The sequence below is a fragment of the Populus nigra genome, chromosome 19, assembly GCF_951802175.1.
Source record: "Populus nigra chromosome 19, ddPopNigr1.1, whole genome shotgun sequence".
Lineage (NCBI taxonomy): Eukaryota > Viridiplantae > Streptophyta > Magnoliopsida > Malpighiales > Salicaceae > Populus > Populus nigra.
In genome coordinates this window covers 7,357,106-7,380,457 of record NC_084870.1, presented here as the reverse complement: position 1 = coordinate 7,380,457, position 23,352 = coordinate 7,357,106, and the positions used below count along the sequence as shown (strand labels likewise).

Here is a 23,352-nt window from a genome sequence, read left to right as displayed (position 1 = left end):
ACTTTAACCGGGTTAATCACCAAAACTGGTGGGCCAGGTCATAATTGTAGAAGACAAACATGGAAAAATAACAAAGCAAAATTCTCAATCATAAAAAAAATCAAAAATAAAAACAATGAAGATTAAATATTCCATAAAAAATAATTGAAAGAAAATAATTAGGAATTAAATTGAAAAATAAAATAAATGAATAAAATGATAAAAAAAAAAAGCGGTAAAAAAATTGATGAGTAAAATTGAAAACAAAAAAAATTAAATTAAATTCTAAAGGGTAAAATAAAAAAAATATGCAAAGGATACAAAAATAACAATCAAAAGAATAAGGATCAAATTGGATACAATGACTAAATGAAATAAATATAAAAGGATGAAATTGAAACAAAAAAACTTTAAAAAATACTAAAATCAAACATAAATAAAAATCAAATGAATGAGGACAAACAATCAAACAAATATAAATAGGAGGACATGACTTAATATTCAAAGGCTCGGTATAAATACCAAAACACATGAGAGAGAAAAGAAAGGGAGGAAGAATAACTTTCATCGCCGATAAACCATCGCCAACCAGACCAAATGCACCACTCCAACAGCTGCGTTGACACGTGACACGTCGAATGAAATGGCAGACAATAGATTTTAGCCATGGAAACACACCTTACACACCTCTAGCTTGGCGCGGGGATGATGATGTATTGGCATATGCATAACACCCATTAGCCTTTTATATTAATTTATTAATATTTTAATAATTCAAATTACTAAAAATCCCATAATAGCATATTAATATTACATAAAAAAACACATGCAGCAAAGATGAAAATGCCCTTCCAAACTAGACTTATATTTTTTAAAATTAAAGATTAGACATGTCATTTAACTGTATGAAATATAAGATAAAAAAAACTTTTTCTGCAGTGTCAATACTTTTGAGCTTTTAAGGGTACTATTGTTTTTTAACCGTGCAAAAAAAATTTAAAATACACAAAAACTCATGATAGAAAACCTAATTTTTTAGCTTGGATGAAAAAAATAATTTTACTGTATATAGAAAATATTAAATGAAATGCGAGTTTGAGTTTTGAAATTTATTATAGCCGTTAATTGTACGGGCGAGGATATAGGTCTATATCGGCTTCTATTGTGCTATATAAATCAGTTTGGGAATAAAGGCAAAAAGAAAAGAAAATGGTTGTTGCTCTTCTCCTCTTCAGCCACTGGCCTCTTAATATTTTTTTTTAGTGTGATTGTAATTATTTTTTTAATTTTTTTATTTAAAAATATATTAAAATAATATTTTTTTATTTTTTAAAAATTATTTTTGAAATTAACTCATCAAAATAATTTAAAAATATCAAAAAAATATTAATTTAAAATAAATTAAAAAAATAAAAATGTTTTAATTTTTTAAAAAAACGTTTTTAAAACGCAAAAATAAATAGGATCACCACAACTATCCACTCCACTAAAAAAAATCATTTAATTAGTTAAAAAATGATTTGCATAGTAAATAAATAAAAATCTCATTAAATTTTTAGTACCTTGAAATTTTATTGAAAACATTGTAGTGCTACATTATTTCACATTATTTTATTGCATTATTTTTGGATTGTAGCTATATGTGGGATCAATAAAAATAAAATTATAGAAATTATATGAATCGTTTTGTTTATTTTTTTTTAATATGTTAGCAGTTGTTAAAGATAATAACAAAAATTTTATGGATAGGAGTCATAGATAACAAAATATACAATCCAATGTCCCTTATTAAAAAAATGAAGATCCGATTTAAAATTTTGATAAATATCGATATAATTTTGTATTTAAATTATTAGCATTTGTTGAACTATTTTAAAGTATTTTAAGAGTTTCAATAGTTAAAATAAGATCTCAATAAGGTAATAACTTAAAAAAATATTTTATATTATTTAAGGATACATAAACAAGCATAAAATAAAAAAATAGAATTAACCTATTTTGAAAAACATATAATTTAGTATCTTTCTTTCTCGTTAAAGATAGAGCTGAATTTACGTATTAATTAGCACTGGCATGTATTTTATACTGTCATGGACAGAAAAAAAGTATTTGGCTAATAAAGAGCATGAGTCTTATTAATTTTGGTATGTAAAATTTATTAATTTAAGTCTTTTTATGTAGACACACCATAAGTTTATACTAGCTGTGCTCCTAGACCTGTGAATCTGACCTACGTGCTAAAAGGGCTCCTTTCCCCCCTTTAGATGAGAATCAGGTTCTTAGTGGATAAGGTAATCCTCGAATTATTTCATCTCTATAAAAATCTCAATCCAAAAATCCTCGGATAGTGACACCAACTTAACTATGATCGCAGAAAGGCTGGCAAATGTAGATTTTTAGCGTCAGCTCGACTCGTCAAAACTTCCATGGTTCCATTGAACCAAGAATATGGTTAAGGGGAAAAAAACATGATAAAAGCTCTCTCTCTCTCTCTCTCTCTCTCTCTATATATATATATATATATATATATATATATATATAATTCAAAGATTAATATAAACGGTCCCCGCCCTCCTTCTTTTTGTTGTTTTTATGGGCATCTTTGCCACATGTACAATGTCCAACAGATGCACCGAGGGTCTTGGTTGGGGGCTTGTCTTCTCCTGCTGTTCCTGGGTTTGAGTTCTCACATGCATGTCTGTCATCCCCGCGGTGCCTTACATGCCCACTGGGTTTGCAGGATGTTCAGTGGGCCATGAGATTAGTCGTGGTGCGCGCAAGCTGTCCCGGATACCCACGTAAATAAAAAAAAATGTATCAAGCTTGATGAAGTACAGAGTTCGGCAAGTTATTAGATTTAATATTCTTGAATTTAGATATGTGCTAAGCTCAAACGAGTAAAGATTTATCATGTTGCTTGGCTCAATGTTTTAGGGGTCAGTAATAAATTAAGTTCAAGTAGCATAAGTCTAGCTCGCTATAATAACAATTGACTGTGAGTTTGGTAGTGTGCTGAGCACAAAGGGCTAAAGATATAAAAATTGTTATAGGTTTCATGTTGGGCTGTAAAATTCTATTTTTTTTTCTTATGACTACACCTATATATGTATAAAAAATTTCTCACTAACTTGCCATATTTTTATTTTATTAATATTGTGAAAGGATATTTATCTTTTATTAATATTGTGCAGGAGATATTTATTCATCATTAATGTTATCAAGAAGAAAAAAAGCTTTTCAATCCCTCCATTTCAACAAAATAACAAGGTTTATGGGGTACAAATACTCACTAAAAGTAAAAGATTAACAATTTTAATTATTTAAAAATTAAAACTTTTAAATTTTAGAGCATTTATTATACCAAAACAAAGATAAACATTATTGTTCTTAAAATTTAAGATTTATTATTTTATTTATTACAATTCCTTTTTTAAAAGCTATTGAATTTGTTATACGAAGGTCCCTAAACCTAAGAAAAAAAATATTTTTGAAGGTGATAAATCTTTTTATGCCAACCATCAACTTCTTAAAACATGAAAAATAAAATATTAATATGAAAAAATAATTATCTTTTCTCCCAACATAAAAAAGAACCTCACTCCTTAACCTATTGAATTTTAAAACAATATCACTTGGTGTGATTGATAAGTCAATGTGGTCCCTATACTATTATTTCTAATTAGTATACCTTAAACTGTTCCGAAAATACGATTATGTTTTAAAAAGAACACTTGCTATCGTGATTCTGCAGACATGTCACATGCATCCATAAGTTAAAAAAGATGACGTGTTTATTCAATATCCAGCAAGACCAATCGCCAGAAAGTCCAGTTTTATAAGTTAAAAAAATGTTTTTTTTTTTTTTGTTTTGTTCTGAAAAGGCTATGTCTTGTTAGCTAGCGTCCAAGCACCTGAACATAAATAAATAACTGCTTCACCTCCTGGCAAATCTCCTCTCTCCTCCATTAAACCCCCCCCCCCCCCCCCCATAACTCTACTTCATGCCAGAAAGTTGCAACTCTCGCTCCTTCTCATGGCTAATGAAATCTTGCTTCCCAAACCCGCAAGACCCCAGCTCCAACCCTCTATCTCCAAACCCAATCATCACAGTCGCCACCACCACTTTTTCTTCTCTTCCAGACGATCTTCTCTTAGAATGCCTCTCTAGAGTCCCTTCCTCTTCCCTCCCTTCCGTTTCCCACGTTTGCCGCCGCTGGTCTCTCCTCCTCCACTCTCCTTCCTTCCTCTACCTCCGCCGTCTCAACCACTCCATCCATCCCACCATCTTCACCCTCTCTGCCCCCTTTGTCGCCTCCCTCCGCCTCCAAAATGGCAACGATGCCAATACCAATGACCCTTTGTGGAAAGTTGCTTCGTGTCTTCCTTTCCCTCTGGCCTCGTTGGATAGCTTTTCTCACGCGCGTTTGTCTGTAATTGGACCCAGAATCTACATCATTGGGCGAAACGAAATGTTTTGTTATGATGTCTGGAGTGGCATAATTACTTCAAGATGTTCAATGATTTTTCCGAGAAAGAAATTTGCTACTGCAGTGCTTTCGGGTAAAATTTATGTCGCAGGAGGTGGGTCACGAGCTGGGGCAACATTGGAGGAGTACGACCCAGACACTGATACTTGGCGCGTGGTTTCAAACGCGTTGAGGAGGCGATATGGTTGCCTTGGGGCGGCTGTTGATGGTGTGTTTTATGTGATTGGGGGACTTAAAATTGGTGGCGCCTTGGGTAATGAAATCACACGCGCCGCTACAGCAGGGACAGAGGCTTATATGTATGCCAGCTCGATGGATTTGTTTGATGTGGAGGCGCGTGCGTGGTTAAGGAGTAGAGCAGTTCCTGGTGGCGGGTGTGTAGTGGCTGCATGTGCTCTGGCGGGCTACGTCTACATTTTAGCTAGCCACGCGGTGGAGCTATCATTTTGGAGCTTTGATGCCCGTAGGCATGGCGGTGGAGGTGGCAGCAATGGCAGTGGGTTTGGAAAGTGGTGCAGGATAAAGAGTCCACCATTGCCAGCTCAAGTTAGACTAGACAGTACAGTGAGGTTTAGCTGTGTAGGAGTTGAAAACAAGATGGTGTTAATTCAAGTTAGGGGGTGCATTGATGATTTGTTAAGGAGGAGTGGAAGGAGTGTTAGGGGATTAAAAGAGGGATTGGTCTTGATTTATGATTGTATCAGTGGAGAATGGAGTAGAGGGCCTGATTTGCCGGAGGTGATTCGACGCGGCGCCTGTGTGACTGTGGAATGCTAGAGGGAGTAAAATTTATGCTAAGTTTATAGCCATTTATAATGGTGGTGCATATGAGGCAAGGTAGCGTTATCGGGGCGACCTTAAGCATGTCGTTTAGATAGCAGACAAAATCATGGGTGTTCGTGACATGTTTTAATTACACTATTTACAATAAAGAAAAAGTGGCGTGGATTGAGTTTGATTTTTTTTTTTTAATTGAAGGCATGTCGATTTGATTGGCCTATTTTTGGCTTGAGTAAAAGAAATTGACAAAATTAGGGTGATTGTGTGTTCTTGCACAAAATCATACCATTTCCGACAAAGAAAATGCATTTTATAAACACTATCGTAAGGAGTATAATTTGTTGACCAATTTTTGGAGAATTCATTATTAATGAGCCTTGTCATGGAGTTTAGCACGGAAAGGAATCAGAGCATGTTTTAGATTGAGAATGAGGTTAATTTTTGAAGTGTTTATTTATTTTTTAAAATTTATTTTTAATAACTGCATATTAAAAAGATTTAAAAAAACTCAAAAAATAATTTTACCAATTATTATAGAACACATAGTCTACGCCTTGGGTAAAAACAAACGTAGTCCCACTCGATTGTAAATTTATCATCAGTTATTCTAGTAGCCACTGTTGAAGTTCAAAATCTCAAACTATATGTAATCTCAAACTATATGTAGCCGACAAAAATTATTTCTTCCAGCTGAATACAGTGATTACCATGGTATGGAGATGATTTATTGCTGTTGTTGTTCATCAAAAACACGATATAATATAAGTTCACTGCTCAAAACCGTTTAAAAAAATTGTTCATAAGAATTACGAAAATTTTATTTTTACAAACCAACTTATCTCATCGTAAGCTAGAAAATACAAGTAGAAAAAAAGAATTACTGGCTGTTTAGTGTGAAATGTTTGGAGATGCGGGGGATCGAACCCCGTGCCTCTCGCATGCAAAGCGAGCGCTCTACCATTTGAGCTACATCCCCATTATGAGTTCTACTCTTTAATTAGTTTATTTAGAATATAAATATTGAGTCCCATAATAAAGCAAGATGGCGATAGGCTAGGTAAGAAACGACACTCCGACGGTACTCACAGGATTGAAAATCTGAAATTGCTCAACGGCAGTAAAGTCCCATTTTTATTTTATTAATTTCTAATGAATATAGGTAATAAACCAGGCCAATTAAGGCTCGAGAGTTAAAAAGGAAAGGAGATACGCTCTCGCCTCTCCTATCTTTTCGCTCCTCCATTACAGTATGGAAAATTTTATGGTAATAGAGTAGTTAGCAATATTTTGATTTTGATTTTTTATTTTTTATTAAATAAAATAGATAAAAATAAAAAATAAAATTTATAACCTAATAAAAATATTTTTATTATATTTATTTCCTTTTTTTATATTTAAAAATAAGTCAATAAAATAACTAATAAAATACAACTATCTACTCATCAAACACTGTAAAATTTCTCATTCTATGACCCCCCCCCTAAAAATTAAAATAAAAAATAAAACCCAAAAAGAACCTAAAGGCTAAAACCTCCCCTGTTCTGATTCGCTTCCCCCTCTCTTTCTCTCGAAAATAAAGAAATAAAAAAAAAAATATTGAGAGATGGATTTTCAAGTTGTCGTCCTTGCCGGTGGCACCTGTAAAAAATTACTTCCTCTTGTCTCCAAGGTTTGCTTCCTGATTTATTCACTTTCCGTATGTTTCTCGAGATAAAAAAAAATTAAAAATAAGAACCGCTCTAATTGCTCTACCGACTAAGATTTATTTTTATTTCTGTCCCCTCTTCGATTTTATTTTCTTGCTTATTTTTGTTTGCTGAATGCAGGATGTGCCAAAAGCTTTGCTTCCGGTCGCGAACCGACCGGTTCTTTCTTACGTGTTGGAGCAGTTGGAACTCAGTAATCTTAAGGATCTTATAGTTGTATGCTTCTCTTTATTTTAACTTTTGTTTTTTTGTGATTCCTTGTATCTTTTTGCTTGCTCTGTTTTGCTTTCTCTAGTAGTAGTGGTGGTGGAAGAAAATTGCAAAATGGAGAAGAAAACTGAACTTTATAAAAGCCGCTGCTGCTTCTGTTTTGGAATGTTCATTCATAATTTAAATTATTAAAGTGTAATTCCATTGTTAAGATTATAAAGTGAATTAATAGCAAATGTGTAACAATGATGGCTTTTTTAGTTGCCTTTGGGGTTTAGGGTTTCTTTCTAATAGCCCCTTTTTTGTGTTGCTGTATAGGTTGTTGAAGGGGAAGATGCAGCTCTTCACGTTGGTGGTTGGATATCAAATGCTTATGTTGATCGTTTACATGTCGAGGTATTTTTTTTTCTTTTTTAATTTGAATTTCTAATGCAATAAAAATAATTGTATTTTGTTGGTCAAATTTGATTGTAATTGTCTGGTTAGTGCTTGATGGTATGGGAGTATGGTGTTTTTTGGTTACTGAAATAACTAAGTAGAATTTGGTAGGAATATTGCTCGGAAATGATTAGGTTAAACAATTGAGAAATGAGTCTTCACTTTGTGCGAACTGTTTAACTAAATAACTAAAACTATAGCGTGGCCTTGACAAATGAACATCAACTATAGTTACTAATTTTGGTGATCCATGTGACATGGACGTATGTCAATTGCTGCCTTGGTATGTATCTAAATTTGGAGCTTGCCAATGTTTAGAAGAGTTTTCCTCGTAGCAGACTATTCTGTTGTCTGTCTCAAAGTATCAGAAAATGGGACTTCAAGCCAGAGTCAGGGTCTGAGTAATATCAGGAAGAAAAGGACTATTATTACAATTCCCTATCACTTATCTGTTTCATTACAAATCCCTGTTTTTCTGCTCTTTGCATATTTTGCAACTGAAATAACACGCTTAATGTTAGGAAATTTCCATCTGCTTGATGAAAAAGGTGAGAAATGAATAGCTCAAAATCTTTGCAGAATTTTGAACTCCATACTGCAGAGTGTTAGTTGATGAACAATGGATTGTTGCAATGTTGGTTTTCGAGTGCTGAGAAAAAGATCTCCTCATAAACTTCATAAGATAGTCTTATGGAATTATTTTCCTCAATGATTAAAGCTCATGGCATGCTAACATGCCATCAAATTTCTAAAAAGCTTTTTTGTCACCAAATATGTTTCCCTTACTATCCCCCAACCCCCTTCTGTTTTTTTTTGTGACTGTTGACTTCCTTTCTCATTCCTTATTGGTAGTGGTTGAGACATTTTTTCCTCAATCCACTTGCAGTTAGTGCACTCGGTGGCTAATTGATGCATTCTCTTCAGTACTTTATACTAATATAGTGGTCCAGGGGGGCTTCTTGTCAAAAACAATCATGTGAATCCACTGCCATTTTCCTTTCAGCCTTTTCCATCCCATCTTTTAGGCACGTGAAAAGCTGAAAATTAAACATCAATACAGACCACACCTTTTGTCTTTTTTATGCTCCTGTGTTGTTTTGTGTGAATATTCTGAATAACAACAAGAAGGGTAAAAACGTGATTATGAATCCCTAATCACTGTCATTATGGGAAGAGTGATTATTTAGGATACTACAGCTTATAATAACTAATAATAAGAACGTTGTCCTAGGACTAGGTTATGCATTATGATAATTGTGGCACAGGCATATCTTTTATTGCATGACTTTCTACTGTTGAATGACTGATGCTGGTGTATGAAACCATAAAATAGGAGAGAGATTGTTGAATTTTTTGAAAATGCACACCACTTTTAAGCTTACAAGAACAAGTCAATTGAAACTGAAAGGTACTGTACTTCAATTCTTTGTTAAACTGAAAGCAAACACACTGGTCATGGACCTGGGCCAAATCAGTTTGGAACTTGCTGTTTTGTTAGTTTTTTAGCGTCTTGCTGGAGGCCATATACACTACCAATATCTTTGCCTCAGAGATACCATTTATTATATGCAGTTCATATTATTCTCTAAAAAGATTTCATTTCATTTTTCTGCAATCTTACAAATGGAAGCTGGCATCATGTGCTCTGTGTTGCAACATATTGCATTTCGTGAGCATCAATGCTCGATGCACGCATTGTTATATTTCAGGATTGTTATTAACTCATGGTATTCTTCTCTTTGTCATTCATTTTTTATCTCTAAAAGTAGACTTTATAGATGCTTTATAATGCTGTAGGTTGCTGCAGTTCCAGAGGATGTTGGAACAGCTGGTGCTCTTCGGGCCATTGCTCACCACTTGACTGCAAATGACATTTTGGTCAGCATATAAACACCTTTTAGTTTTGAGTTCTAAGCCTTCAATTATTTGCAGCCATTTATGCTTCATCTTCCTGCAGGTTGTGAGTGGAGATCTTGTTTCTGACATTCCTCCTGGTGCACTTGCAGCCGTTCATAGACAGCACGATGCAGTGGTGACGACAATGCTTTGCTCTGCTCCTGTCAGTGGACCTACAGAGTCTGGATCTTCAGGTGGAAAAGATAAAATCAAGAAACCAAGACGCCACAACATCATTGGCTTGGACCCCTCAAAACAGTTTTTATTACACATAGCAACAGGTTAGATGTTTTGGATTTTGTGTTATTCAGAGTTCCATTTATCTGCTCATAATGCTCATGCTGGAACTTCTTGCAGGAGCTGAAGTTGAGAAAGAAATTCGAATCCAGAAAAGCATTCTTCGTGCAGTGGATCAGGTAAGGGAGAGCCATCTATCTCAATCATCTTATTAAAAACTTCCAGTCCTTGTTTAGTTTTTGTGCTTTCCAGAACAGATTAAAATCCCAGCATGTGTACTTTTATTATTTTCATATTTCTAGTTCTTAGTTGTATTTGATGATATTTTGTATGAACTGTAGCTCTTACTCTACTCTTCTTTTCTGTCACTTTGTTAGATGGAAATACGAGCTGATCTCATGGATGCTCATATGTATGCATTCAAGAGGTTGGTCTGTTTTTAACTTGTCATCTTTTCCTTGTTTTTCTTATCAAGAGTCCTCCATCACACCACCCCTGTGTATCTCTTTCAGGTCTGTTTTGCAAGAAGTTTTGGATGAAAAGGATAAATTTCGAAGCTTAAAAGAGGATATGCTGCCTTATCTTGTTCGGAGTCAGATGGTTAGTCAAATAAATTCCTTTTATAATTGATTTTTTTTGGCTTGCATGTTGATATAGAAAACTTAAATTGGTGCAAATATATCCATTTAATGTTAGAAATCAGAGGTATTATTGAATGGTGCACCACAAGCAAAAAATGGAAATGAGAAGGTTAGTTCCCAAAACAACCAAGCAGTGGTATCTCGGATCTTGATTAATGCATCTACTCCGAGCTTCCATGATCTTTATGCTTCGAGTAACAACGATTCTTCTCTGGTTCGAAGAATCCATAAATGCTGTGCTTATATTGCCAGCGAGAGCAGATACTGTCAGCGCTTAAATTCTATTCAAGCATTCAGTGATATAAATCGAGATGTGAGTTTATGCTGCTGACGTTCTTATTTGCTATTATTATAATTTTCAAATCTATTTTTGCAGTTTTTATTGATTTAGTTGAAATTGATTTTCAATCTGTGAAATGTCAGGTGATAGGTGATGCCAGTCATCTGTCAGGCTATTCCTTCTCTGCTCATAACAACATCATACATCCTTCTGCACAGCTTGGATCAAGAACTACTGTGAGTCTAGCAAACTTAAAAAATCTCACTTCTAAAACTACTTATTTAGTCTCAGTAATAATTTATCTTGTGGGCTTTGTCTCGTACATTTGGTCGTATACTTGGATGTTAATTTGATGAGTGTAGGTGGGGCCTCATTGTATGCTATGGGAAGGTTCACAAATGGGTGACAAGTGTAGTGTCAAGCGATCTGTCATTGGCCGTCACTGCCGGATAGGTTCCAATGTGAAGGTATGAAGATTTTAAATCATAAACATAACACAAGCTAGAATGAACAAGAAATAGTATATACCATAACACTAGCTAGAATGAACCTATGAGGTCGATTGCTTTGGCCATTGTATATATGTTTCCTTAATTTTTATACATTCATAAAGAAAACAACAGATTTTAACTTTGTCGACATGATTGTCGAGTCATTGAATCTAATTACTCCGTAACCGCAGGTTGTTAATTCAGTCATCATGAACCATGTCACCATTGGAGATGGTTGTTCAATCCAAGGTTCTGTGATATGTAGCAATGCACAGCTCCAAGAGCGAGCTGTGTTGAAAGACTGCCAGGTCATCTCACCCTCTCTCCCTACTACCTCTTCTCTCTCACACAGCTACGCACGCACAGCACAGTTTCATGTGTTCTCTGTGTTTTCATTTTTCTGTCTGTGTTCCAGGTTGGAGCAGGTTTTGTGGTTGCCACAGGCAGTGAGCACAAGGGAGAGTCTTTGGCTAGAAAATAAAAGTAAAGAAGAAAAACCCTTGCTTGGAAGAGAATGCCAATGCGAAGGAGTCTTCTGAATCGTGCAGTGTGCTAATCTTAGGTCAGAGGAAAATTTTGGTGATTGCTGCCATCGAGTAGAGCAGGTGATATACCTCTGGCAAGCAAAAAGAATATTTGGCAAGTAAAGAGAAATACCAATCTTAATGAGTGTACTATTCAGCTTCAATCATTTGTTTGTTTGTTCTTACAGTTTTCTTTTTATATGGTCAGAGTTGCTTGTATCCGATAGAATCGATCCTATATATTTTTAACGACTCGGGAAAAAATAGATTAGCGCCAATTTTTTCATATCATTGTAAAAGATGTTCAAAGTTCTTGGCTGCTGGATCACGCATTTATCAATTCCGGTTGTCTCCATTAAGGTTGTTGTAGTGTAATTTTGTGTCTGCATGCGAAATGTTTGTTCTTCAGCCTCTATTGTAGTTGTGTGGTAACATTACTTCAGGGCAAATAATGTAATCTGACAAGAACGTTTGATTAGCCAACCAGTAATCATATATGAAGCGTTTGCATGTCCTGCTCCACGGATACTGGTAGTGCTAGAATCTGTTTGGTCCCGGCTGAAAGTGAGACAGTGGTTATTTTTTAAATTAAATTTTTATTAAAATAATTTTATTTTATCTTCTAAAAATTATTTTTGATATCTTTTTGATATTAGTATATTAAAAAGATTATATTAATTTAAAATAAAAAAAATTTGATTTTTTTAAAAATATTTTTAAAATACAAAAATAAATAGTATGTTAATAAAGTGAGGACTGATTTAAGAATTTTTTGTCGGGCTGTCTTGCCAGAGAAGTTTCCCATCTGGGCAATTACTGAAGCAATGTTTCGTGTCTTCGGGGAAGACATCTTTACTTAAAACATGGGTTTCACCCCGCTCCCAATCGCTTCTTCACAAAACTGAAAAATATTGCTTTTGAGGGATTTAATTGGCGTTGTTGAATTTATTGGGCGCAAATTGGTCTTCATTTAAATTTTTGATACAGTATAATGGCTATCATATCCTTAGAAGCAAAATGACTTTTACCTCATTTGGGGTAAGATTTGAAATAATTTATAAAAATAATTGTTTTTAATTTCATCCTTAATATATTTTTTTATCTTTGAAATTTGATCTTTATAAAATTCAATGCCCTTTAGTTAGTTTTTTTTTTTGTCTTTTGATTAGTATTTTTTTTATTTGAAATAATTTATAAATTTAGATTTTTTTTCAATTTCATCCCTAAGGATTTTTTCATATGTTTAATTCTGTCCTCATTCTTTTAATTTATATTTATTTTATTTAAAATAATTTATAGAATTAGGATGTTGCCCTTATCGATTGAGCACAAGTCTAAAGCTTAACAGGTTGCGAGTTTGAGATATTAATTAGGGGTTAGGAAGTTCATCCAAGTTTGCTTAGTTTTTTTCATTCCTTTTTTTAATATTTTTTTTGGTTTCGTCATCCTATATTTTTTTCACTTTTGATGGGATTTCTCTAACTTTTTTAAAGTAATATGGGTTGCCTCAATTTTTTTTTCCTCTTTGCTAGATCTACCTCTTTTAAAAGAAATATTTTTAAATTATATTAAATTAATTTATTTCATCTATCAATATTAAATCAACCTGGTATTGTCTTGGTTTTTTTGTGCTCTTTGTTAGATCTTGCTCTTTTAAAAATATATTTTTTTAATTTAATTAATTTCTCTCACTTTTCAACATTGAATAAAATAATTCAATGTTACTACTCAAGGGCAATTTTTGTATTTTTTTTTTATAGAATAATATAATTACTTTAACACTTATGAAGACAAAACCACTTAGACTCTCACCTAAAGACCTTTTGTCATATTACTTTGTTTTTATTGTAAATTTCAAAGGTTTCTAGGAGCATTGTTGTAAATCATATTTATTTAATATAATTAAAAAAAACCCTAGATGGCGTGTGCAACGCATGTGCCAGCTTATCGGCAGCCCTTGTGCCATTTGAACAATGCGTGAAGGGCTCTCCAACCACCAAATGCCATCTTTCAAGGCAGCATTTAAAAGATCTCAGCGTCCTCGACCTGATGAGGCTATGCGTGCCAACATTCATGGCAGTTTGGTGCAAGAGGCCATATTTTTTTCCTCCCTTCTTCTCTCTCTTTCCACCTAGATTTTCACGCAACTCCCTTAAAAATTCAAGGACAATCCTTTAATTTGTTGGTTCTTCATATTTGATCCCTTTTTTATTATTATTTTTATCTTGAATAATCTATAAAATTAGTATGCATTTCCAATTTCACCCCTCTTAAATTTTTTTGTCTTTCAAATTCCATTCATATTCTCGTGATAACTATTTAAGCTTTTTAATTGAACTTGGATTTAAAATCTAACGAGTTGCAAGTTTTTTTAGATTAGACCAGGTTTAGGAGGTTCGCCCAAATTTTCTTGGTTTTTTTTTCTTTTTTTTTAAGATGACTTTTCCTGCTTTTTTCTTTGAAGTTTTACTCTTTTTTTTTTGTTTTGTTGTTTTCCTTCAATTAGATTAACACTGAGTTGTTTGATAATCTTGATGGATTTAGGCGTGACTCTTTTTAGCCTAACAATTTTTTTACATAAAAAAATTAGCTCAATCAACACCCAAGCGTAGGCAATATATCTAGTAACCAACTACGGCAACACCACATTCAAGAAAAAAAAAAGCCTTGATGATAATGATCTCTTCTAACCCTATTATATATATTTTTTCACAAGTCATTGATGATGATAATAAGAATTGAGGGAGGTGGGAGATAATGATTCTTTATTTGACTTTGAGGATATTTCTTTTCGGCATGACTTGCATTTTTTCTTTTTGTAAATTAATTTTCTTTTTTGTGTTGTTTTGTTATTTTTTTCGGTTTGATTATTTGTTAAGAGCTAAGTTTTTTTTATTGAATTCAAATCCAGGATTTCATAAGTTACAAGTTTTGAAAATTAAACTAGGTTTAGTAGATTTGTCCAGGTTTGTTTTGTTTTTCTTCCTTTTTTTGAGCTTATGTTTCTTTATATCTTTTTTTTTGGGTTTTTTTATCTAGATTTGGTTCTATTGGGTTAGCACTCTATGATTTGTTTTTTAATTCCACCCCTAACCATTTTTTAATCTATTAAATTAAAAATGTTTTGCAATTTCACCCTCTTTAATTTTTTAATCTTTCAAATTTGATTCTCATTCTTATAATTACTATTTAGTTTGTTTGGGATCATTTCTTTTTTTTTTTCCAGATTTCATCCCCCTTTGGGTGTTTTTCTCTCAAATTTTATACTCATTATTTTTTATTAATATTTTTTTTACGATTTCATCCTTCAAAATTAAATTGGATGACATTTAAGCTTCTTAATTGAACTCAAGTTCAGGATTTAACGAGTTGCAAGTTTTTTAGATTAAATCAGGTTTAAGAGGTTCGTCTAAGTTTTTTTTTTTTAAGACGACGCTTTCCCCTTTTTTCTTTGAAGGTTTACTCTTTTTTGTGATTTTTCTTCATTAGATTAGCATTGAATTGTTTATAATTCTATATAATTCTTTTTAGTCTAACATTTTTTTATATATAAAAAAATTAACTTCACCAGCAACAAAGAATAAGCATATATCTAGTAATCAACTACCAACTACAACACCACACCCAGGGGGGAAAAAATATCAGAAAACTCGATGATAAGAATCTCTTCCAGCCCTATTTGATTTTTCCCCCCCTACATGACTTGGTTGACATTTATGGTGGTTGATAATGAAAAAATGAGAGTGAAGATGACGATGACTGTGACAGGAATAGAAATGGTAGTTGTCATTGAAGGTTAAATGGTGACTGGTGGTCCAAGATCACAAGTAGCCGTTTCCTGAGTTTTTGTCGTTTTTTGCCTAGTCTTGGTCGACAAACATCGCTCCGAGAAGAATTTTTTAATTATTGATCATTAAACTAAATTAAAAAAAAAACACGGCTTTCTCAGTTAATTATAGTCAATGAATTTATATGATTTTCGCGTCGCGTCATTTTTCGATAATGCAAGTAGCTAGTATATGTAAATCAATGAAAGCCAAATCGCTGACTTTGCCATTAGTCATTACCACCTTTCACAGAACAATGTTGACTGTGGCTCCAAAATTAAGATGTGACCCTCTTTTTTTTTTTCAATTTAGTGTTATTGTATTTATTAGAAATTAAACTTTGTAATTTATTTATAATTATTTTTTATAATATTATTATGATTTAAAAAAAAATATCTTGATACTAAATTGATATTTGATTTTATAAAAAACAATTTGGTTTTATAGTTGAGAGAAAATTGAAAATTAAGGGACCAAAACTATGAAATGAGCGTAATACGAAGCCTTGTATACAAATAGGGAAAAAATGGTCCTCACGCTTTTTTCCTGGATTTCTCCTTGGATATTTGTCAAAGTTACTATTTGATCTCTTTAGTTTTCTATCTGATATTTTGGTCTAAAACTTTAATTTTCATTTTATTTTTTCAACCTCTAGTCCGAGAAACCAAGAAGAGAAAGTTATTAAAAAATAATAAAGAGAGAGAAATTCATGGGTTGGCCACATTCTAACCACAAAAATAATTATTTTTTGTGAGTGAATTTCATTTGACAAGAAAAGTTTCACTGAAATATTTTTTATCTGTTATTTTTCTTGAAAAAGTAGTTGGATTCTTGAGATTGTTTTTGGATTCAAGTTAATCTTTAATTTTTGCATTGATTAAATTATGATTTAAGACTCTAAATGGGTTTAATAAAATCTTGAGGGTGCATTTCTTTTTCTTTTTTGAAAAAATGGTGAGAAAATGAATTTATAAGCTACTTGAGGTCTTGATTGACTTTGTGGCCACCTCTAAAGGCTTTCAAACACTGAACTAGTGGGCTACGCGTAGTCAAGGCAAAACAGTTGGCCTATTAGGCCAAGTTTGGTGGGTGCTTTTATTAGTATTTTAAAAATAATAATAAAAGAAAATAAATACAATTGTTTTTATTATATCATTCCATTAATACCATTTAACTTTAGGTTTGTTTTTGAATAAAATTATAATATTTTTTTATTATCTAACAACTTAGTATTTGATTAGAATTCAAATATCTTTTTAACATTTTTTATGCACAGTCTTTAATCTATTTTCTATTGAATGCATACACTAAATTTTAAATTCATGATCAAAATGTTAATTGTAAATAGAAAATGTATCAATAACACCTACATATGTGTTTTTTTTATCATTGTTGCTTTTTAACAAAATTACATGAACCAGGAAAAAAAATGTTTTTTTTTAAATATATTTTTTCTCCATGATTTTATTTATTATTTTTCTTATGAAAGTCTCTTTTTATTATGGTATAATTAAATAAAAAATTAATTTTAAAATTCTTTTCGTGATAAAAAATTAATTTTAAAAAAGTCTCTGTTTGTTTTTAAAACAGAGGATGCATCACGTGGCCTGGTTTGATATTGTGTGCATTTTTCAACTGTCAAAATCCACTGGAGGAGATCCAATATTAATGAAAACCCAATAATTAACTAACTTTAAGTAATAAAATAAATAAATAAATAAAGGGAGTCAAAGATTTGAAGTCATTGCAGCGATCTGGTGACGTACATTACTTAAATTTCAACTGTCAATAATGGAAAGGTAACCCTAACCCAGAATGGGTGCATGAACAAGGGCAAGAACCGTGATAGTACGTCCTCCTATTTCTTGCAATATTTTTCTCCTTTGACTTCCATCTTCTCTCATGTGGAATATAATTTTTTATTTTTTTAAAAAAATTTAATTATTTTTCTTTAAAATTTTATTTTAGTATTTTAAAATTATTTTAATAAATTAATATTAAAAATAATTTTAAAAAAACAATCGCTTGCATAATATCAAATAAGATCATAAACTAACACCGTCTCAACCTCATCTACAATCTCCTATGAATCAAACATAATAAAACAAACAATAAAAAATCCAATCTCTTTAAAACTTCTATACGTCTTGACGAAATTAGCAAAAGAGTTCATGATCTTTTTGGATTTAGAAAACCATTCAAGCAAGCACCATTTCCAAGTAAACGTTTCAAGAGACGTAGCGTGGTGACAAAGAGTTTAAGATCTGCACAGCAAGTCTCGAGTTCGAGTCAGGGCATGCACCTCTTGTAAGAGTCTGGGACAGTCGGGATTTTACTCACTTACCTGAGCCCACAAAATATACTTTACGGAAAGTGAGGTTTCCTCGAATCCAAAAAAAAAATCTCCAAGTAAACCCGTTGACATTATTCTCATTAATTAGCATTTTATAATTCCTTCATATCCACCTTCAAGATCCCAGAATTAACATCATCTAGTCAAAGATCCATCACGATTCAGTGTTGCTGGATAGGGTTGGTGGCCTTTTCTGCGCGCGCGAAGAATGTAGACATTAAAGGTGGTTTCTTTTAACAGTGAAAAATTAAATAAATTCTCTACCAAAATATCTAAACCTAAAAACTTAAGGAATAAGACAATCCTAAGCACCAAGTCAATCCATTAAAGTTGTTTGTCACTTGGATGATCCCTTCCAAAAAAAAAAAAAAGAAATTAAATTATTTTTCTCATATAACTGATTTTTTTTTTACAAAGAAATTAACTATTGTTGAGTTGTTCAATTTGTTCTCAGTTGCCTTACTTTCTTCTTTAAATAAAAAAGTTCAAGATAATTTCCAAACTCTAGTAATCATTTTCTTACCTTATTCAATATAACTTCTGGTAATTACCTGTTTATTTCTTGTTTTAAGGTTTTTGTATTATATGGACTCTTTATATTTTTCATTTACTATTCATGTTCAAGTGATAAAGTTCAGTTTACAGTCAAGTTTTGCTTGTTCTTTTTTATCATTCTCTGTAACTGTTTGATTAATTTTAGTGTATAACAGGAAGCTAAGCTAATTTATAAGTGGATCTTCTTCCCTCGTCATATCATTTTATGGAGAATGCAATAATAATAATATAATTGATGCAAATATGAAAAAAAGATTAATTAGAAAGATTACTAGTTAAATTTTATTTCAAATAAAAAATATAAAACATGCTAATGATCCCAACCAAACCAAAAAAAAAAAATCCTACAAAAGGCTGTTAATTGATAGCTATTTGAGGTAAAATCAATAAAATCTTGTCCTTGAAAAATTGGAAATTAAATTAGGGTAAAAACCGTAGTTTAACCCCGTACCTGTTATTATCAATTATTCGATCCCCTCCATATGTTAAAAAAAATAGTCAATTTTCATTCATTGTTGTCTATTTTATTTAAAAACAAAATTTCAATTTTTAACGTTTGTCAGTTATTATTGTCAACGGTGATGGCATGGATTTCAAAAATTCATATATGTTTTATATATTGCAAATTAATAAATACACGTGGAGAGTCATGTCACTGCAAGACATGACACTTCAGATCAGTCTCTTCAATTAAAATTATATTTTTTAAAAGTTTGAATTTTTTTTATTTAAATTTTATTTAAAATTTTTAATTATTTTAACAAGTTGATGTAAAAAATAATTTTTAAAAAAATATAAAAATATTATTTTAATATAACATAATTCAGGCAATCACATTATTTATTATTCAAAGATTGCTTTGTTTGAAGTGTATTGACTAGCTAGCTCATTGTGCAAATTATCCTATTTGTTTGAATAGGAACTTTCCTGGTTACCTTAAGAAAATAATCATAATTAAATACTCTTCTCCAAAATCATCACTTAAAATTTAAATAGATGTGTTTTTGAAATTTTTTTTATTTTTGGTATAAGGGTTGATTAGTTTTTTTTTTTTCTAAACTATGCATCGATTTAATGCATTCTTTTTTAATTAAAAAATAGTTTTTTTTAAAAAAAAATGTTAATCTTAAAAGAAAACAAGAAGAAGAAAACCACTTTGATCATCTGTTGTATTCTTCGAGGTTACAAGTGTTGTGTACTTTGCTTACACCTTTTATCATGGTACAGGCTTCACTATCTTCGGTTCTTTCGAAGAACTTAATTTGTCACAAAATATATAAGACAAATCAATAGTTTAACATCATATATATGCATTCACCATTCAATTCTAGATCAATTTGACAGTTGAAAAACCTTCCATGGTTCTGTTTGGTTCAAGCAATCTTCCTAGGCGTGGTGTCTCTGCATATGTTTAATTAGATTTCATCTGTGAAAATGATTTTACTTTTAAATATTTATTGAAAACAATAAAACTATGAAAATACATCAAATCTTAATATCTAATAATTAAAAACAAATTAAGCTAATTCATCTTTTTTATTTTCCTAAGAAATCTTTATTCATCCTTACTTGCCCACGCAACGCTTGGGTAAAGGGCAGAGTTGGCTATAAATACATAAGAACTTAGTTCAAAACAATACTCACCAATTGCATGTCAGTTAGATTTCTCTAAGCGGCCACCATGATCGCCATCCACTATGTCCTAGCCATCTTCGTACTATGGGTTATCACAGTCTTCCTTCAATTCATCTTCAAGAGGCCCGGCAAGAAACCTGCCGGTTATTGCCCCCCTCCAAGCCCACCCACACTTCCTTTGATCGGCCACCTCCATTTATTAACCCCAGTAGCATACAAAGGATTCCATGCTCTCAACAATAAATATGGCCCTCTCCTCTATCTCCGCTTGGCCACCTATCCTGCTGTTCTTGTCTCATCCGCTCCACTGGCCACAGAAATCTTCAAAGCACTAGATGTCCATTTTGCCTCTAGAATAAAATCCCCCTTTGAGGATAATTTACTATTTGGAAGCTCAACAAGCTTTTTCAATGCCCCGTATGGGAATTACTGGAAATTCATGAAGAAAATTTGTACGACAGAATTGTTGGGGACTAGACAGATGAAGAAGTTAAAGAATGTTAGACGCGAAGAAGTTGTGAGGTTTTTGAGTAAAATGTTGGAGATAGGTCAAAAAGATGAGGTTGCAAATGTGAGTGCTGAGGTTTTAACACTAGCAAACAATAGTACTTGCAGGATGATTATGAGTGCTAGGTGTTCAGGGGAAGATAATCAGGCTGAGAAGTGTAGAGGGCTGGTGAGTGAGTCCTTTGATCTGGCTGCAAAGCTTGCTTTATTTAGCGTGTTTGGTCCCTTGAAAAGGATAGGTATATGGTACTTGAGAAAGAAAATTGCCGACGTGCCCAAAAGGTATGATGAATTGTTTGAGAACGTCTTGGTAGAGCATGAGGAGAAAGCGAAGAGAGAAGGTCCTCACATGGAGAATAAAGACTTGATGGATATTCTTTTGGAAGTGTATCATGATAAAAATGCTGAAATAAGGATAACCAGGAAGCAAATGAAGACTTTCTTTCTGGTAAATATTTGCCATCCCTTTCCCTCCTTCATTAGTTAATCTCTCTTTCAAGATGATCAATACTTTCTTTCTTTTAATTATACTTGGAATGAATTGTCAAAATTTAATTAATCTTATTTATTAAACATCCTTTTTAATTTCCGCTTTTTTGTTTCTCTCTCTCTCTCTCCCAGGATCTTTTCACAGGAGGTACCAATACTACATCAGATGCCATACTGTGGATCTTAGCAGAGCTTGTCAACCATCCTGCCGCGTTCAAGAAGCTGAGAGAGGAGATAGATTCAGCTGTTGGGACAGAGAGACTCGTGGATGAAGAAGATATCCCAAACCTGCCTTATTTTCAAGCATGTGTTAAGGAAGCAATGCGACTAAATCCACCGGTGCCTCTATTTGATAGAATATGCGGTGAAAATTGCAAACTTGGAGGATATGATATACCCAAAGGAATCACAATGATAATGAACGCATACTCTATTATGAGGGATCCAAAGATATGGGAAAACCCCAATGATTTTATTCCAGAGAGGTTCTTGACTGAACAGGACAACGCCAAGGGGCAAAACTTACAGGTTCACGTTCCTTTTGGTGGAGGAAGGAGAATGTGCCCTGGGACCAACATGACCTCAAGTTTGATTAATTGTAGTGTTACAGCTATGGTTCAGTGTTTTGATTGGAAAGTTCTCGGTGGAGATGGACCAGATGGATCGAAGGTTAACATGGACTCCAAATCAGGCGTGGTAAAGACCATGGCTAAACCATTCATGGCCATTCCTGTTCTCCACCGTAACCTCTTTTCTGCTTAAAACCCAGTCTAAACATTTGTTCTTCTTCAGTTCTAATTCTAAGTATCCACTCTCAATACAAATCACCCTCCTCTATGCCAGGCAGTGGTTCTGTGTTTTTCTTTCCTTTACTTTCTTTGTTTTTTGCATGGTTTTTTTAAGTTAGTTGGGACAGGAACAACGGTCAAGATCTGTCCTCTTTCCTTTGCTTTATGAAATGTGGTTATGTTTACGAGTGACAATTAATCCTCATCAAGAATCATGAGTTGCAATCTCCAACGCAAATCAATGAGGAATATCAGAGCCATATTCTATCACAAATGAGTGATTGTTTACTTCTATATTATTATTTACTCCTTTTTTTGCATACTGTTTATACGTGTACACATGCCGTATAGTATATGTGTGTCCAAAGATTAATAATAATCGTCTCTTTTCACCCTTAGCTAATTTTCTTTATAATGTTTAGATGTTTTTGTGATTTCATGTTATAAAGAATCATTCCAATCTAAAAAATTAAATTATAATATAAGGTTTTAAGATATAATTTATATTATTTTCTAACATATCTTTTCAAATAAAAATTCTTTAAACTACCTTATGCTTAATTAATTTCATTAATTAGAATAGAAATAATAAAATTAGAACTTGTAATTATTTGATCATCAAAATTTTAATGCTATATTAATAAATCATCTCAACTCAAAAAATTAAGTAATTAAATAAAACTTCAATATATAATTTATATTATTGTTAACATATTTTAGTGTTGATGACTAGTTGTTGTCTTAGTGGGTGATTTATGTTTCTTTCCTGCGTAAACATAAAAAATGCCTCTAATGATTTTAATATTTTTATCAAATAATATTTTATCATTAATATTTTTATTTTTAATTAAAAGGTTTTATCCACTACTTTTCATCCATATTTCTTTCAAATTATACACTTAGTAAATCATTATTCTTTAAGAACCATTACAATAGAGGATGTTCATGTTGTCATAAAACTATTACATTATTGATCATGAAAGTTTACAAGCATGCACTATTATACATTATAATTTAGTTTACAAGTATGCAATATTATATATTATAATAAATTTACAATCAAAATAAAATAATTGCATATATATTAGGCAAATATAAAAATTTGCATAAGAGATTAAAACACAATCTTAGCTTACATACTAAACAAGTATTAATATTATACTTCAACAAAACCACTATAGAGTACCTATTTGTTGAATTAATTATAATATGACTAAGCAAAAAATTTATTTTTATTAAAAATTAATTATTTATCCTTAAAATTTTATTACTTCTTATTTGGTGCAAACACAAGATGTATGTAATCAGCTTTCAAAGATTCTAACAACATAATCTTATTTAAATGTATTTTTAAACAAAGTTCAAGAACTCTAGACAATTTGATTCAAATATCTTTCTATAAAGATTGATGATAAGCTATAGAGTTAAGAAACAACATAAAATGTAGAGCTTAAAAACATAGGAAATTAGGCTGAAAAAGGAGGAGGAGGAGGAGGAGGAGGAGGAGGAGGAGGAGAGTGTTAAAAATT

At 32.2% G+C, this 23,352-nt stretch overlaps 3 protein-coding genes and 1 non-coding gene across 4 annotated transcripts; 3 read left to right on the top strand and 1 right to left on the bottom strand.

Annotated features, from left to right (window-relative positions):
• The first annotated feature begins 3,960 nt into the window (after positions 1-3,960).
• Positions 3,961-5,422, top strand: LOC133679586 (F-box/kelch-repeat protein At5g26960-like). The gene has a single exon (XM_062102228.1). The coding sequence runs from the start codon at positions 3,981-3,983 to the stop codon at positions 5,241-5,243; it is 1,263 nt and encodes a 420-aa protein (XP_061958212.1). The 5' UTR covers positions 3,961-3,980; the 3' UTR covers positions 5,244-5,422.
• Positions 5,423-6,149: 727 nt separating this feature from the next.
• Positions 6,150-6,222, bottom strand: TRNAA-UGC (transfer RNA alanine (anticodon UGC)). The gene has a single exon. It is a non-coding gene; the product is annotated as a tRNA-Ala (tRNA).
• Positions 6,223-6,755: 533 nt separating this feature from the next.
• Positions 6,756-12,024, top strand: LOC133679505 (uncharacterized). Its single transcript, XM_062102115.1, has 13 exons — positions 6,756-6,915; positions 7,073-7,168; positions 7,481-7,558; positions 9,398-9,478; positions 9,558-9,777; positions 9,854-9,912; positions 10,111-10,160; positions 10,246-10,333; positions 10,430-10,687; positions 10,798-10,890; positions 11,017-11,121; positions 11,337-11,453; positions 11,561-12,024. Exons 1-13 carry the CDS (start codon positions 6,850-6,852, stop codon positions 11,624-11,626), a joined length of 1,377 nt encoding a protein of 458 aa, XP_061958099.1. The 5' UTR covers positions 6,756-6,849; the 3' UTR covers positions 11,627-12,024.
• An 8,028-nt stretch (positions 12,025-20,052) lies between these two features.
• LOC133680674 (cytochrome P450 705A5-like) lies at positions 20,053-22,083 on the top strand. Its single transcript, XM_062103710.1, has 2 exons — positions 20,053-20,994; positions 21,168-22,083. Exons 1-2 carry the CDS (start codon positions 20,086-20,088, stop codon positions 21,795-21,797), a joined length of 1,539 nt encoding a protein of 512 aa, XP_061959694.1. The 5' UTR covers positions 20,053-20,085; the 3' UTR covers positions 21,798-22,083.
• The last annotated feature ends 1,269 nt before the right edge of the window (positions 22,084-23,352 follow it).

Excerpts from the sequence above, each read along its gene's own strand:
- LOC133679586 (XM_062102228.1), top strand. The coding sequence starts at position 3,981 with ATGCCAGAAAGTTGCAACTCTCGCTCCTTCTCATGGCTAATGAAATCT.
- LOC133679505 (XM_062102115.1), top strand. The coding sequence starts at position 6,850 with ATGGATTTTCAAGTTGTCGTCCTTGCCGGTGGCACCTGTAAAAAATTA. Across the intron at positions 6,916-7,072 it reads TACTTCCTCTTGTCTCCAAG|GATGTGCCAAAAGCTTTGCT; the intron begins GTTTGCTTCCTG and ends TGCTGAATGCAG. Across the intron at positions 11,454-11,560 it reads CTGTGTTGAAAGACTGCCAG|GTTGGAGCAGGTTTTGTGGT; the intron begins GTCATCTCACCC and ends TCTGTGTTCCAG.
- LOC133680674 (XM_062103710.1), top strand. The coding sequence starts at position 20,086 with ATGATCGCCATCCACTATGTCCTAGCCATCTTCGTACTATGGGTTATC. Across the intron at positions 20,995-21,167 it reads AAATGAAGACTTTCTTTCTG|GATCTTTTCACAGGAGGTAC; the intron begins GTAAATATTTGC and ends TCTCTCTCCCAG.